Source organism: Macaca thibetana, chromosome 8, assembly GCF_024542745.1.
Source record: "Macaca thibetana thibetana isolate TM-01 chromosome 8, ASM2454274v1, whole genome shotgun sequence".
Classification (NCBI taxonomy): domain Eukaryota; kingdom Metazoa; phylum Chordata; class Mammalia; order Primates; family Cercopithecidae; genus Macaca; species Macaca thibetana.
This window is the reverse complement of record NC_065585.1, coordinates 37887673-37905623: the sequence shown is the minus strand read 5'-3', so window position 1 is coordinate 37905623 and position 17951 is coordinate 37887673. Positions and strand designations below refer to the sequence as shown.

The 17951-nt window shown below is 34.5% G+C and overlaps 1 protein-coding gene across 2 annotated transcripts in view; it reads right to left on the bottom strand.

The window, feature by feature from the left end:
• ANGPT1 (angiopoietin 1) overlaps positions 1 to 17951 on the bottom strand; it is a 250076-nt gene that overhangs the window by 55416 nt on the left and 176709 nt on the right. The window contains exon 4 of one of the 2 annotated variants that reach the window (XM_050802168.1): positions 16363 to 16592. In XM_050802168.1, coding sequence (XP_050658125.1) covers positions 16363 to 16592 — 230 coding nt within the window. Of the gene's footprint in view, positions 1 to 16359; positions 16593 to 17951 lie in introns of both variants that reach the window. The other variant, XM_050802167.1, reaches the window with a different exon arrangement.

The window sequence follows — 17951 nt, the reverse complement described above, 5'->3', positions numbered from 1 at the left end:
ATCATACTAATAATTACATCTAAATACCACCATCACAATTTCCATGTCAACACAAAATAAATCAACTAATTAAAGGGCTACAGATTCATATGATAGTGAAAAAGTACTGCACAGAATATATGCAAATAGCAATTTAAAGATGCATATATACATGCTTACTCAAAAGTCATCTTTAATAACATTGAGGATGTCAATGGATTATATAAAGGTATTCATTCCAAGAGCATTGATGTAGTTTACTGGTTTCATTTATTCTGACTTTATGGACTGCTATTTTTCTAAAACCAAACAAAATTTTAAAATTCCACCTACTGGATCCTTTCTTCTGTTGAAATGTTGAAAACAACCAAATTAGATGCCCAAAAAAAGAGATGTGAAGAAATACCAACTAAAATTTATGATCACTTGAGAGGACAAACAACACAGAAAGATGTGGTCAGCAGGAACCCAATGGTAAACCCATTTTTCTCTTTTGAGAGAGAGAAGGTCATTTATCTATGGAGAAAATGCTTCTCTTGTATATACCACATCCTGCTCTCCCCTTTTTAGTTATGTATGGAGAACACATTCCCTTCTCTTGTCTGCCATCTCTCCTCCCGTTTTTATTTTTTTTCCCCCCCACTTCAGGAAGATGTCGGAGAAGGGACTATGTGTGGGAAGAGGAAGCTATTTCACACACATTTTTAGTAACTGAGGAAAAAGGAAATAGTTGGGTAATTTTTTGAAAACTAACTGTATAAAATTTGTTGTCAAAACCATGAATACAAATTTTATACTTGGGAAAACGGTTTGAGAATTCTACCATCAAAAGGTACACCTAGTATTATGGTTATATTATGGATTTTTTGTTGTTATGGTAACATGTATGAAATAAATATTGTATTTTCTTGAAATTTAACTTGGTATGTTTGAAAAGTTGAAATACTCATATTCTTTCAAAAAAAGTCATTCTTTCCAGAAAGATCAGATTGCCTGTTTTTAATTACTTACCAGTTAGCAAGCATATGCCTTAATTCAGGCTACATTTTAGAGTAGCAAGGCATTGAAAATCAATGTAAAAGCTTCATCCACAGCTTACGTTTGGTATTTTTATTATATACTATGGTTTGAATAAGGTCCCTTCGATAATGGTAGATTGACCTTTAGAGTTTTTTTCCTTATTCTATAAAGTGAAGTAGTTATAAATACCTCTGAGATGGGTGTATGAATTACATAACACAGTGCAAAGACACTGAAGCATAATAAGTACTCAAGAAATGGTATTTGTTGTGGTAATGACAACACTGTTAATAGCAATATTATACTGTTACTCCTTCTTATGGAAGGGGCACTAGCAGAATGTGGAAGGCTGGCCAGTCCAGTCTAGTGCGTGGTGGATGCTGCTGTCTTCCACCTTCCAATTAAAACATAGCAGTTATAGTTGACTGGTTATATTTAGGATCACATTGAATTAGCCTTTCCTGGTCAAATTTGGCTAATTGGCTGGTTTCATTCATTGAATAAATCAGATTATACCATTGTTTACATTTAAAAATAAACCCAAAACAGGTAATCTCATCTTGCTGTATATTTTAAGCTTTACCTAAAGAGTTAAGATTTAAAGATTATTTCAGAGGAAATTATAAATGATTTATATATCAACGTGTTGGTTATAGAGGTTTCAATCCCATGACTTTTTGCATGACTCTTTTCTTTGTTAAGTACTGCAGAGTTCTGAAGTCCAATGTCATGCATAGATATTGTAAAACTGGACACCTAGGAAATATTTTAAATCCTAAAGAGACCATAACATTTGAATTTCCTGAACATTGGAAGTGTCAGCATCAGTGATAAGTTTTCTTAGGAAGTCTTGAGATTCAGTTAGATAGAAGATAGAAATTGGAGGAATATTTAGTAAATGACACAAGACAGATAGAAACAATAGACTTGATGGGGCTGAGAGCAGTAGCTCACAACTGTAATAATAATGCTTTTGGAAGCAGAGGCAGGAGGATCCTTTGAGGCCAGGAGTTCAAGACCAACATGGGCAGTATAGTGAGACCATGTCTCTTCAAAAATTAAAAATTAAAAAAAAAATGTCTGGACTAAGATTGGACGGAAGAGTAAAAGAAGCATCACTGGACAGACGTTGGTGGGAACCCTCCGGAGACCTGAAAGAGGACTGTATCTATCTCTCAAAGTGGTTTAAACTTTTTGTAATAACGAACTGATTTGAAAGCATGAGTTAAAAGGTTGATCTTTATGTCTAAAATTCTTTCTTTGACCACATATTCTTATTTTTCCTTTATTATTATTTAATTTCTAACGAGTTCATTTTCCCTCTCATTGAGTTTAGATCCCTGCCATTCCTATCACTGCTTTCCTAGCCTCCCTTTTCTTTCTTCTTAGCCTCAATCCCAGAGTCAGGAATTTAATAATGGTCCATTTGGCATCCCTGGTCTCTCCATCTATTGTCCTTTCATCCACTCATCTTTTCATACGTAAATCCCAACCCCTAGATGGGCATTCATTCACTTTCTCAACCCCCTTGTAGACTGCAAACACTGAGTCATGTATAATAAACTTTCTATGACATTTCCTGTAGAGTATATTGCAAATCTTTCTACTTTTTAAAAAACTGAATCCTATTCTTATCTTCTTTCACTCTTTATAAATGACCTTTATGGTTTACTATGAAGATCAATGCCATTTGATATGTCTCCTCCACTCCCTTCTACCCTACAGAAGTTGTCTTTGCCTATCTTTCCCCTTGCCTTCTGTATTGACCTCTCCCAGTCCCTTTCAACTTCTCTAATTGTTTTTTCTCTTTCCTCTTTTATCGATTTATTTCCTCTCATCACCTACCATATAGAAATTCACTAAGATTCCATTCTTGGATGTCTATTTCTTATACATCTGTTCATTTTGCACACTGTCTATCATGGCTTCCAACTGCTGCAGAAAAGATTGATAATATACACAGGCACTTTTTAACACTGAGTATTTGCCTCTCTTTGCCTTCAGATTCATATATCTACTTGCCTGTTGGGAAGTCCTTCCTGCTATGCTAGCTTTCATTTGTTTAATGTTACATAATCTTTCCTTCCAAACCACGTGTTTGCTCTTTCCTTATTAGTCCTACTATCCTTCTTCAGTATTTATCAGTTAAAAATTAATGAAAGTGTAAATTTTTTTCTAATGAGACAATTATAGTATGGTTTTTCCATTTGTCCCTCTGCTTCTTATCCTCTCTTAGTTCAATCATCCTATATTATTAATTCAACAAATATTGATGGATATTTGCTATTTTTAAAACTTTTCGTAGGCCATGGAGATACAGACATAAAAAAGCCCAAGCCTGCCCTTCATGTGCTCACAGTCTGATGCGAAAAAGATCTTCCATGAAAGCTATACCCACGATTAGTAACTTTTATGATAGGACAAAACTCAATTCAAGGTGGCTTAAGCAAAAAGATAATTTATTGGATCACGTAACTAAAGAATCCAATGTAGACTTTAAGTAAGTCATGATAAGGTTTCAGACAATGGGACCAGAAATTGGTTTCTTAGTCTTTTTCTTAACCCACTTATTCTTGGCAATCAACCTGGTCACAAGATAGCTGGCAACCACTTGCAGGGCTATAATGTCACCAGTTTAAATACAGCACCAAAGAGAGAAAATGCAGACAATTGTTATCTTAGAGGTATGTATCAAGCACATTGGGAACGTGCAAGAATATACTCCACCTGCCAGGTGGACTCCAGGAAGGCTACCTAGAGGAGATAACAGTTGAAAGAATAAAACATATAGAAAAGCTTATCTGACCTAAATTTAAGAGCCTGGTATGCTAGTTCAAAGATTTTGCCCACACCAATATCAGCAAATAAATCTAGAAAGTCCTAGGAATGAACCATTATTCATTCTTTTCATTTAGCCTTATCTGTACAACCAAATCTTTGTCATCTAAAGGGGTAGAATAGAAACACAAACAGGTGCATGTCTGTCTTTCACCAGCCAACATTCAGTCAATAAGCAACCTGAGACCTGATGCTAGCAGCTGTTGACTTTATCCTGATCTTCCCTTCCTTTACCCAACCAATTTCAATCCAGATGGTACATTCGCCACCAGACTGACTTCAGGGGAGGACCATGAAAGCTGAGGCAGAGGGTCACTTCAATTCAGATGAACCCTCAAGAGAAAACTTCCTGGAATGTGGAATTGGTAATTATGAGCCTCAGCCACACTAGCCGAGAACACAGAAGGCAATTAGCCTTGCTACCAGAGACAGTGTAAAAAGTCACAGCCCTTTCTCTTACCCATTTTCTGATGAGTTGCTATAAAGAAATCAGTTCTTCAATTGTTCTTTTTAAATCTTAAATGTGGCTAATTGTTCATATATTTCCAGTATTTACCAAACATCAGAATACATGTGGATCAGGTTATTTGTTCAAGGATAGTCCTTGAGACATCATCATTAGGAAGATCATAGCACTAGAAATTGACCCTGAACCTGTGATTTCAACATAACAGGTCACTGAAATTAACTGAGAATATAAAAGAAGGAAACAGCACATCTGACAAGTTGCAAACAAGCAAACAATTGATTGATTAGATTTTGTACTTTTCAGTCAGGTGTGTGGGCATTTCATTGAAAAAACATTTTGAAGACACTCTAGAATCCTAATTTATTTGAAAGAATCTTTAAAAGTGGAAGAAGGTAATGTCTTGCATTTCAAGGGTGTGGAAGAATCAAAAGATTTCCAGGCAGTCCAAGTTTCAGTATTTTATGGGTGGGTATAGGGGTGAGGGATATTTACCAATGACTTTATAAATACATATACAAATATAAATAGTTACACAAATACATACAAGCTGTATGCTTATAAATGGAAAATGTTGAGGTTGGTATTTTTTCTCATAGAAAACATATGCATACAAACCTAAATATCTGTGGGCTGATATCTCAGCATGACTGTTTTTAACCTATAAAAATGGCAATTGAATATGGTTATATGTGTGCATGTGTGTGAGACAGTATAACAAACATATTCTATTCTTAAATGCTCTTAATTTGAAGTCTTTGATTAACTAGAAGTGTACTTTTTTACTTAAAAGAACTACTTCTTTTTTCAAAGTCCCTCCAACCCTGGTATAAGGGAACACTTGAACATCATTTATCTAGTGAATTATTATTTTAATTAAACATTTTTTAAAAAGAACTGCTTTGCTCTTATTTAAATTATTTATATGTAATTTTATGGATATCTATAAAATCTTAACTACTATTTTTTATGGAACTATAATAATCATGATCATAATAAAACCAACTAGCATTAATTGAATGCTTACTATGTGGTAAACTCTGAATTTTATGTGCCAAGTATGTTTTACATGCTTCATTTTGTTCAATCCTTATAAATATCTTATAAGGAATATTTATCAATATATTGTTTTATATGAGGAAATTGAAGCTCAGAAATGCTACTAACTTCACCAAAAGTTGTAAGTAGTAGAACTCTCTGACTATAAAGCTGAAAATCTTAACTACTTCTTACTGGCCTTTTGAGTAAAGTGAAACCCAAATAGAACTTCAATGAGTCATCTGTCACAGAATCCCCAGCAATACTTATCTCTGCTGACAAGGGCACACCCAAGGTCCTGAGTGATTCAGGGTAAGCCTTAAGTCTGAAAGGGTGCAGCCTTGTCTCATGGTAGCAGGACGTATGGGAAAAGAGAGAGGAGGCAGCAATGACAAAGACAAAGGATATGTTGACATGAGGATAGCAGAGGGCCATAGGCAATAGAATTGTCCGAGAAGGAAACCCTCAACAGAAAAGTGAAGCCATGACGGCCCACAATGTCAAGAGCTAACAGAGGATAAGGAAGTGAGAGGTCCCAAAGCAGCCATATTGGATTTCATCATGTCCATACCCTAAAAGTCACACTGACTCAGGATTTACCCCCACTAATTTTAGGTGTTATTCTCATAAGCCTGGTAGCTGGTCTCCCAGCCTACGGACTATTTGCTAGAAGCTACAAAGACAGAGGATAGGCTGGTGGGAAAGTGAGAGTGGGAATGTGTATGTGTGTGTATGTGTGTGTGCATGTGTGTGTGTGCGCACGCACGTGTGTGTGTGTGCATGTGCGTATGTGTGTGTGTGTGTGAGAGCATGTGTATGTGTGTGTGCGCATGTGTGTGTGTGTGCATGTGTGTGTGTGTATGTGTGTGTGAGTGTGTGTGTGTTTTTGTGTTCATCTTCTAGTATCAGGCATGGAGACAAGAAATTGGATCACTGAAAGTTTGTGTGTGTGTGAGGAAAAGACAAAATTTTAAAAAGTAGGCAAAACTAAGAAATGGTAAGGATTTGGGCATTCAACAATAAAAAGGGGGCAAACTATGTACTTTTCCAGAGGCATCATGGTATTACGATGACAATTCATATGGATAATAACAGATTAAATTCTTAGAAAAAAAAAAAGCCTGTTTTTTTCAGTTTTCTCTTCCAAGAAAGAGAGGAGAGAATATAAAAAAGCAGATAATTTTTCATCACATTTAAAAATTTTCATAAAATTTTACGACTTGAAGGGATACATTTTAATTATCTGGAGAATATATTGCCCAAGATGTATAATTGCAGATATATAAATTTTCAATAACATTAAGATATACATAAGGTATATAAAGTCTTACATTTATGCAGACATGCAAAGCCTCCTATGTCATAAGTGAACCTCTAATGTAAGGTACTTTTTTAAAGTGGAAGAATAATTAATCATCAATTAATTCTACCTATTTCTACTGTAGTTTGATTACTATGCTCAAATAAATTTTGCAATTGTCTTCTAATGTGAAATGATTCTCATTTGTATAACAACATATATTCAATGCCTCTTACTACCTAAAGTAACCAAGAATGGGGAAAAAATACTTGACTAAAAGGTAAAAATGGAAATACACACCATCTTTGTTTAATCAAGTAATCTTTCATTTTACATAAAATTAATTTCTTTGTTTTTCCCTTGGGCACCCTGTTGGGCAGTTATGAATGCCACACGGCCCTTGCCATTTGTTCAGGAGCTCATTTCAGTCACAAAGACATTTCAGGTGTTTCATGTCTGTTAATTTTCCATATAATTTTTTTCAGCCTGGCTACAATATATTGATTTTGTACAAAAGATTCCCCATGCATGTGGGAAAGCTTAAGGGGCATCTTTTGTGCTCTGCTATGAGCAGACAAATATAATTTATTTCAGCAACAGCCATTAAAAATGGAATGAAAGTCCTTGGGCAATGCTGTAAACATAGAAAGCAGTTGCCAGATGCTTTTGAAAACTGACACACACACACAAAACTCCACTTTTAAGTTTTGAGTAAATAAGTCCTGTCACCATAAGTAGGTCACCTTGATTCTTACTCTTGTGGTGTAATATACTTGAAGAACACTACTTGACTCCCAGCCCTGGCTCTACGTGGGCTTCTACTCTGAATCCAGGGCTTCACTGGTTATTAGGAGTGACACAAAACCAAGAGACAAAGTTGTAATGTTTGATATGAGTCATAAAGTATGTGGGTTTGTGTAGGATACCAGGCAATCTCTAAGGTGTGCCATACTTCTATGTAAAGCAACCTGGCAGCAGAGCTGGGACTAGAACAGAGGTGTCATGATTCCTGCTCCTTCTAAACCACCATGTCTGCCCTCTTGATGGCATACATATGCTCCGAGATACTGGAGAGAAACCATCTCAATCTATAATTCCTAGCTCTAGAGAGATAGGTTGGAGAATTAATTATGATTCAGATTAGGTTTGTGTGTGGTCTGTGTGTTCATGAGGCCTAAACAACTGGCAAAATCTCCCTTTAGAACCAAATTGCCACTTAAAATTATACCCAAATTTCAAACTCACTATTCTAAAGGACATCATCCCACTTGTGAAAATGGAATGTTCACACCTAAAAATAATTAAGATACATGCAAAGATATAATAAATACACATGTTAAAAGAGGTCTGACATTTGATATTACATTTGATAATTTGACTTATTTATAAATCCATCAAAAAGATGAGTAATTATTTGTAGGTTACATATTAATATGACTCCTTAGCAGACATAACCCCACTCTGAATGTGAACACCCAAACCAGTACAAGCATGATATTCCAGTGTACTTGAAATCAATTTTCATGTTGATATCCTTTGGTTGATAATAAATTATGAGTTCCTATAGGAAGCAAAAAATGTTACTAGTTTTAAAGGTTATTTGCAATTGACTTTTAGAAAATCTTATGCTAAAAATAAATATTGGTTTATACACATTTAAAGCTAAATGTACAGTTGCAACATTCTTCAGGTTTTACCTTCTTTTTCTCACTTCTTATAGTACAAAAAATTTCATGAGGTTTTCACTCTATAGTTGATATAATGCATACATATTTAATGCTGTTAATAAAACATTTTTTTTTTACTATCTCTCAGAGTAATTATAGGTGTCATTTGGCTCAGTGTAAAGTAGAATATCTTATCCGTGACTGATGTCTACTGTTCCGTTTTGTCCCTTGATTTCGAAAATATGTGTTGAATTTGACTTGAGTGTGGATGAGTCCAGGAAATGATTTAGTTGAAAGTCTATTTAAACTATTTGTGCTTCTTCGCTTTAGCCAACCAGGCTATGAAAGTATAAGGGAAGAAGGATGGAGTTTGCTCATGGTAATATTGGAACATCAAGGAAACACTCTTTTTTTGTGGCCTTTTACCCCTGTAACTTCCAAGCCCAGCTGGAACCAGGAGATATCCCTTTTCAGATAGTTCATCTTGTTTCTGAAGTTAAAAACTCCAATTCCAAATGAGAATTAACCACAAAATTTCAAATCTCCCCCCAAAGATGGGGTTTAGAAATAGTTCATGGGAGAGGTCAAGGACTATGTTATTTTTTATTTTGTTATCATTAGTTTGGCCATCCACTATTCACAAATTTTTTTTTTTACAAAAATTATGACTTTTCTAAAAGGCAGATAACACGCTCCATCAAAAAGGAGAAATACACCATTTCCAAAAATAAACAGTCAATTTTGCCTTAAGCCATTGGGTTTTATGAAAGGAAGTGCTAGATAGTGTGGTTCATTTTAAGGAAATTGTAAATGTTTGACATATAATTTTCTGTCAAGATAAAGCATTTCCCTCATTAAATGGGAACAAGTACTCACTGTAGTGTTCAGCAGATGACTTCCTGTATTTTTCTTTCTCTTTCTACCTAATCTTAAATTGTGCATTACAAGTACTAAATGAAAAAATGAGTATTTTACCCAGTCAACGAAACTGATATTTTCCATTTTTATCAATGTTTATATGAGTGACATTCAAAAAGTTTTAATTTCCTCCCATCACTTGTGATGTTTTTAGAGTCATTCTTAACTCAAGGGACTTGCAGTTCAAACTATCTCATCCCTTACAGAATGATATAAACTTCATAAACTCAACAGACACTGCATGGGAGGTAAATTCCTTTCAGATGGTAGAATTATTCTGAGAATCAAGCCAAATGACTCCTCAGCACTGAGAAGAAAGCAAATGCCTCATTTCCCCCTTTAAAAAGGCTAGAGGCTCAAATCCCCCAAAATAATGATCAAGTGTTCCATACCATTGCAATCAGATTCTGGGAAAGACACTTTAGCCCGAATAGTCGTCACTTAAATATTTGTAGTATCAGCCATTATGTCTTTGAGATAATGTGAAAGAATTTTAAAAAATGAACTACATGAGAAGCTCCTATGAATTGAAATTTGTACTTCTTATTAGAGAACTAAGTATATAAACATGTTCATGTCTCTCAGTACTTATTTTTAAGTTTCCTCTACTCTGTGTGCCTCCCTACTTAAAGTTATTATCTGTCCTTTCACATTCAAGTTTCTTGAATGCGAGTATATAATGATTTCTGTTCTTACTTCCTCTCACTCATTTTAGTCTTTGAGATATGCAACTGAGCCATGTAGCATACCAAACCTCTGCATATAGAAGGTTCACTTTTTAAAAATTTGACTGTCATGCTTACTTGCCACTGAAAAGAACATCTTTCATAACTGTCTTTTTTTTTTTTTTTTTTTAACCTTCCCAAAACACTGTTCACTGCTGTTTTTCACACTAAGTCTATGTTTTTCTTTTGGTCTCTTTTTTTGAATCTGTCCCTTAAAAACTTCAAATTTTTCTGTCTTTGATTTTACACTGTCATTATCTCATACAATGCACTCATAACTCTATATGTAAATGCTCTCAAATTGTACACAAATGTGTGCCCGTATCCTTGCATTTTGGGGTTGGGGGAAGCGGAAAGGAAAAAATAGCATAGTTTGCATCAGGTTTCCTGATGGATCTGTGACCCCCACGTGAATAAGAGCCATTGCTTTATATGCACTTTCTATGATTTTACCTCTTATCTCCTCTGAGAACACATAATTGTTCTCCTTCTAGAATCCGATTTATCTGCCTGCCTGACTCTGTCCCACAGGCAACTCAGTCAAAATATGCCAAACTAAAACTCACTATTTTTTCCCTGCCAACCTATTTCTTCTCCCATGTTGCTGGTTTTAAAGAATGTGATGAATGTACCCTCAGTTGTTTAACCTAGAAATGTGCAATTGGTATTAGATTCGACTTCTAGGAAGTCATTATTTCTTGCTGATTCTAATTTTTCTATTTTTAAAAATTTCTTCTACTTACTTTTCCATTTACCCCTGTTTAATATGGACCTTATTATTTCTTTCCTAGAAATGACTTTGAAATTCTGACAAAAATCATCAACGCTACCTTCCCTGTCCAACATGGTGCTGTGTGTAATGTACAGTATTCAGAACAAGACTCTGGGATCAAATCTCAGCTTGATCACTTGCTAGCAGTACAATATTTAAGCATTATTCACCTCTCTGTACTTAGCTTATCTTTCATATAGAGTTGGTAATAGCACCTATCATACAGTGTTGTTACCGGAATTAAATAAACTAATATATGCAAAGGTCTCAGAAGACTGGCTTGTGTTAAGTATTTGCTGATATTATAATAATGGCAAAAACATCCATCTGGTCCCCTGCTCCAGGCTTCTCCGCTTTCCAGTATGTTTTTCCTACATTGTCACTGGGGAAATTTTTTCTAAAATGCAAATATCACCATTATCCTTATATATTGACAATGACCACTCATTGATTTTAGAGAAAAAATGTGGCCTTTTTAGTCTCCGTCAGTTCCTCTCTCTAAACTCATTTTAAGACTTAGGCTACAGCCCGCTCCCATGACTTCTGGAAAATATACATGCTGCTTGTACTCTCTGGTGTGTCCTTCACTTTCTTCAGTTTTTAGACGTAACTATCATCTCCCCATTAGAACAAGCTTGCTTATGTTTTAATCCTAGATCAACGATTTCCAGCTTTGTAACTGTGGGCAAATTCTCAAATTCTCTGTGGAGGTTATAAAATGATGCTAGACATGGTAACTCCCTCATGTTGCTGTTGTAAGGGCTAACACATGTAAAGCCTAAGCAAACTAGAATCATAATAAGGATTCAGTAAAATCCCCAGGAAAACTCTAGTGATGCTGGATTCTGCACTTATCCTTCTGTTCCTGCCATGATTTTAATATTTCTCTGTGAGCTTTGCTGGGGTCCAGGTACCAAAGGCTCACTTCTAGCAAAGAATTCTGAAAAATAATTGTTTACTTGTTTCTCTCCTATCAAACCCTAGGTTCCTTAAAGCCACAGGATGAAATACATCTTTTGTTTTTCCTAGTGGTCTGAGCAATATTTGACACACTATAGAAAGTTACCAAATATTTGTTAAATAAAAATGAATAAATATCATTTCCCCAGAACAGAACAGTTGCTGCAGAACTGTTTTGAATGAATGGATACATTTATGAACCACATCTTGCTACAGCAGAAATGAGCTTCAAGCTGATTTGGGCAGTGTGAGACAATCAGACTGTGTAAGTTTATAATACAGTCTAAATACTATTTAAAAAATTTTTATTTTCTTTTTTCCTTTATTTCTTTTTTAACAGACTTTGTCAGTAAATTCCCAATTATACATTTGCCCCATGTATGCTCCACATGTGATATTTTAATCACCACTGTATATAGATAACCAGTGAATTTTCTTTTTTTTTTTTTTTTTGAGATAGAGTTTCACTCTGTTGCCCAGGCTGGAGTGCAGTGGCACGATCTCAGCTTGCTGCAACCTTTGTCTCCTGGGTTCAAGCAATTCTCCTGCCTCAGCCTCCTGAGTAGCTGGGATTACAGGCATGTGCCACCATGCCTGGCTAATTTCTGTATTTTTAGTAGAGATGGGGTTTCACTATATTGGCCAAGCTGGTCTTGAACTTCTGACCTCAAGTGATCCACCCTCCTTGGCTTCCCAAAGTACTAGGATTACAGGCATGAGCCACCGCGCCTGGCCAACTAGTGATTTTTTAATAGTCACAGTAACTGATTATTCTCCCCTGAAAGATTCAAAACCTTGTTTGTATGCCATTATTAGTGTAAACTATTTAATTCCAGCAACTATTTAAGTTTGGTAATTTCGAATTGCCAAAAACTTGAAGCAATCAGCTGAGTTTTGACATTGTGATAACATTGAGGGCAATATTTCTTTAGTGGATAATGTTTCTAAGAATAAATGTGGCCCAATGTTTGCAGATGAAGGTTAGACAAAAATAAATGTGTTACTCAGAAGCTTTACAAAATGGATGCAATTCAGTTTGAATTGACTATTTGCCTAAGACACCACTATTGTCTATTAGGAACAAGAAGAGGAAAATTTGCAGAATTATTTCAGAGAATGTGTTTATTAGTTGTTCTTACTTAAAAGTATCTCACAACATCAGATGTGTTAGTAGAAAAAGTGCTGTGAAACTAAACGAAAGTACTCTCTTAATGCAAAGACAGATTTACTGTTTCTGGATCAAACAAATGTTTGGAAAAAAAGTACATTTCTAGCCAACACTTCCTAGGAATTCTTTGTCATATAACTTTAATGCATTATAGGCACTTTAGAAGGCATTAAAATAAAGATAACTACTATTATTCTAATATTCACTATGAGTTAACACAGAAGCTATGTGTTTTATACTACCCTTTTTAAATTTTTCAACATTTAAAAAATCAATTAATTCATTTACTTGTTTATGTATGTATTTATTCTAGGCCCTCTATTTCTTTTTTAAATTTAAATTTTATTTTTATTGACAAATAATAACTGTATATGTTTATGGAGTAAAACGTGATGTTTTGGTACATGTATACACTGCAGAATGATCAAGCTAATTAACATATCCATTACCTCACATACTTGTCATTTCTTTGTGGTGAGAACATTTACAATCCACTTTTTTGGCAATTTTGAACTACATAATTGACAAATAAAATTTGCATATATTTATGGTGCACTACACACCCACCGGGTAAATATTATGATCCCATTTTAGAGATCAGAAAATGGAGGTCAAAAAAGCTGCCTGGATGGCTGTCGACACTCAAACACTCCGGGGCATTGTATTTAAACATTTTCTGCAAAAGAAGTTTTGCTTATAAAGCACATAATGAATGTACTTAACGGAATCTTGTCCATTGAAGGAGAAAGAAGAAACTAAAGTTTAATGAATCAACTGTGTCTTCAGCAATGTGACCTTTGCTTGTATATTGAGCATCAAATGTAATTCTTTCCCTATTGTGGTGAAATAGACAGAATTCTCCTGACTTTATACATGATGAGACAGCTTCATAAAGGTTAAACTAGTTGCCAGTGACAGGGGAAGCTCATTAACTTTTTTTATCTTGCCTTGCAGTATTATATTCAGGCTGTCTCTACAAATTAGTCGGTCAGATTGAAACCAGAAGACCTTTAGGGTGAATTAAAATGGTTGGCTTTTTGGATGATGACACAGCTCGTGTTTTTGAAGATCTTGTAGAACATCTATATTTGAGTTTTAAAATATACATTTTAGAATATTTGATGCATTTATTGTGGTATAATTATTTTAAAATATTTGCATATATATAAATTTGTAAGTAAAATATTTACATATAGTCCTTCAATAAGTAATAAATTTATATGATATATAAATTTTGGTCATAAAACAAAGAAAGGCTTTACCCATGTGTTTTAGAATTTGAATAAAAGTTCATTTTAATAACTGATATTTAATCTAGTATTATGCTATTAGCCATTTAAAATTTTAAATTCACCATAGCCAAACACTATGGCTCCAGTGAAAATAAAGATATGCAGACAATGAAAATCTTCATAAAAACCTTATGAGAGCCACTTTCCATTTTTGTGTCTCTTATGAGTTCTAAAATAACGAAATATTTAGTTCGAATACTTCACAGTAAGATTAAAGAAAAAAAGATTAACAAGAAGCAAATAAAATCTATGATCATGACAGCTCAGAACCCATTGGAAAATCAGGCAATTCCCTTAAATGAAGATGGCAAATCCTGTAGTTAAATCAGGATTCATCTTAGAGTGTTGTCATTAAAAAGAAAAGATATCTAGAGGCCTGGAATATTTAGACCAATTCAGTTTCTATGATTATTATTTCTATTTTTTGGATATACTACATCATAGAATAGACACCGTTACTTTTTTCACTTCCTGAATGGCTATTAAGGGTCTATCCTCATTTTTCAAAAAAAAATGTTTCTTAAATTGAACAGATGTTTGCTTCCCTGATATTGCACCCAAAGTTCAAACCTAGCCAGAATATTTACTTTTAAAGTCACACCCTCTTCCTCTAAAAGCTTAAAGACACATTTATTAGGCAAATACTCAGAAAAGAAGTTAAATTATGATAAGTACGCAGACATATGAGCTCTGTGAGAATCACTAGGGCTTGACATCTCTAAAATCATGAAATAAAAACCACTATTCCACTCCATGTGCTTTAAGTCTCAGGATGATAAGAAAAATGTGTTTTCAATCTTTCCCAAAATGTATTCAGTTCAATATGAGAATAGATATATCTCGTATTAATACTTAATTTTTAAATACTCATGAGCTCTATTAAAATTCTCTGGCAAAATACTACCATGCTTTCCTTCTAGTGGACTCTAACTCAAGATTTTGGCAGGGTCTGACTGATTAGCAGGCTTTTCCCTTCCCAATCACATTACTGAGCACACCCAAATGGAGCTCTGGGAACTCACTGTTTAAAACAATTTTGCTTTACAAAGTATATTAAAGGCTTGTTTAGACTATCTAAAGGAGATATAACTCAAGGTAATGAAGTGTAATAGAGAAATGTGAAATGTCTTTAAAACAAAATCACTTAATATGGAGTTATCTTCCCTATTCATAGCTATACACGAAAGTATGAAATTGAACAAATTTGTCACATAGCTCAAATCCACTTTTAAATAAAGGAACCTCCCCATGTGTATGTTGCATATGCTCACTGAACCACTTCATGAATGGTCACATAAGCCACAGCTTAATAACAACAACTTTCAGATATAAGTGGTGTTCTCTTTCACTCATCACCATTTACAATTCCATCTTCATTCAGAGAAAGGCTGATTAGAGAAATACAGAAGATGACTTCGAGTTCCAAACTTTGAAGAGCTCTACTGAGGCTCACTAAAGGTTCTGCTTGAAGGAAACAGGTGCAAGCAGAGGCATTCATTCGATAATTGTTAGGTGGATGGATGGATAGACAGATGTGTGCCTTCTAAAGAATGACAGACTTGTAGATGTTCCCAAAGGTTAAATGGCTTCAGACATTCTAGTGATATCAAAAATTTGTATCTCCACTGTCACAATGACACCCCAGAATTAATGTATCCTGCACGGGACTAAGCACAAGTGATCTTAATAAATAATTTTGATAACAATAATCCTGCCTCACTCATAATACTTGTTACAAATAGTCTGTCTGATTTTCTCTGCAACCCACAATTTCCTACCCCATTCCCTTTAAAAGGAAATAATAAATATTAGCTTAAAAATGGAAATCCTCCTGAAACTTTCCCAGCACGATGAACTAATTTTTAACATTGGCTCATCTCTGTCCTATACATAGTTAAGTGTCTAACACCATAATACCAATTATTTATTCACGACAGTATCACAGATTTTATCTAAGGTTAAAAAGATAAAGAAAGAAGAAATTAGAGCACTCTTTCAGAAAGACATTGTGGATTCACAAATTTCAGCTTATGAATCATTCTCTAGGTAGCAACGTGAGAAAATTATCAACATAAATTCATAAATGATTCTAACCGTAAAGTTCTTCTGCTGCTTTTTATACAGCAATCAATGCACTGTAGAAAGCTATACTGAGTATTTACTTGCTCAAAGGAAATAAAATATTAACAATACCAGAGTGAGGAAGACATTCTTACCACCTTCTTTAGTGCAAAGGTTGACAAGGTTGTGGACTGTGTCCATCAGCTCCAGTTGCTGCTTCTGAAGGACACTATTGTTGGTGGTAGCTCTGTTTAATTGCTTTTCCAGCTCCTGGATTATATATGTTTGACGAGTAACCAAGCCTTGAAGGTTCTCTTTCTCTTCTTTTAAGGTGTCCAACTCTTCCTTGTGTTTTCCTTCCATTTCTAAGATTTTATGTTCTAATAAACTACAAGGAAGTGAAAATAAAACTTAGATTTGAAAAAATGTTATTCAAAAAAACCCTTATAATTCAACTGGTTCCTGAATTTATTTAAGATGAAAAATTTTAATCAGGTGTTTCACTGTAAAAATATTTTTTAGTGAGAGACTTAAGAATATATATTCTTTAGAATAGGAGTTATATATATATAACATGTCAAATAAAAAATTATTAAACCAGATATTTTCAGAGTAATGTTAGATTTTAACTATGATTTAGTTTCTTGGTTTCCTTGGGTATAACTTATATCCAAGGTAGCTAACTTACACCCGAAGAGCTATACTCTAAAGAAGTATAGTATAATTTCACTAAGGAAATGGGCCTAAGAGGAAACAGAATAGTTCGGGAAAAAAATAAACAACATGTAGAAACTACTTTTTATTCACTTTGCTATATTCATTTGGGTTTTCAAAACATTAACATTGATTAAATTTCACAGTAGTTCTATGGGATCAAGAATAGTATATTGACAATCTGAAAAATCGAAAATAAAGGGAAAAATATGAATCAGAAACACAAAGATTTACGTACAATGACATTAAGACAGAAAAAAACTCTTATTTTGAAACTGTTGAAAATAATATTTTTAATCATTTTCAGGATATTAGAAAATGCTCAAAATATAATGTTAGGTGAAAAAAGAAAAAACAGCAATATACATTCTCAACCACACACACATACAAAAAGAAAACTATATTGACACAGAAACCACAGGAGCCAAAAGTAATCCATCTAAAGTCACAATGAATTCTTGTGATTTTTGATAACTTGTCCTGTATCATAACCACTAGCTTCCTTTATTTCTCAGCTCAAGCTTCAGGATGAGGCTTAATGACACTACAGGTCCCCAAGTTACTGTATAAATGGTAACAAAAGGAAGACTCCATTGGGCTGATGGTATGGTCTTCAGAAAGGAGTTGGGATGCTTTGCTCAGTGTGTTGCAAGCTTTAACTGAGGCCCTTCCTTCTCCCTGAGCTCTTTACAGGATATTCCCCTGGTATACTGCACATTAAAGATAATAGAGAAAGCAGAAGCATTCTTGGAGCCTAGCAACTGACTGGAATAAAAAGCATTAACATTTTATGGAGTGTCTAATATACTAGTATTCCTCAGGGAAAAGGCTTACTCAGTTTTCTCAGCTCTGTTTTCAGAAGGTTCAACCCGTCCTTAGTTTACAAGGTGTTATTAAAATGCCACATACCAGAATGGGCACTTAATTTACCTTGGAGAAATACAGCACTGAATCATTCCTTTCAAAAAGGGGACACTAGGGAGTGTTTTAGATTCAATAGCTAAATTACAAAATGGAGCATGTTCGAAGAGCC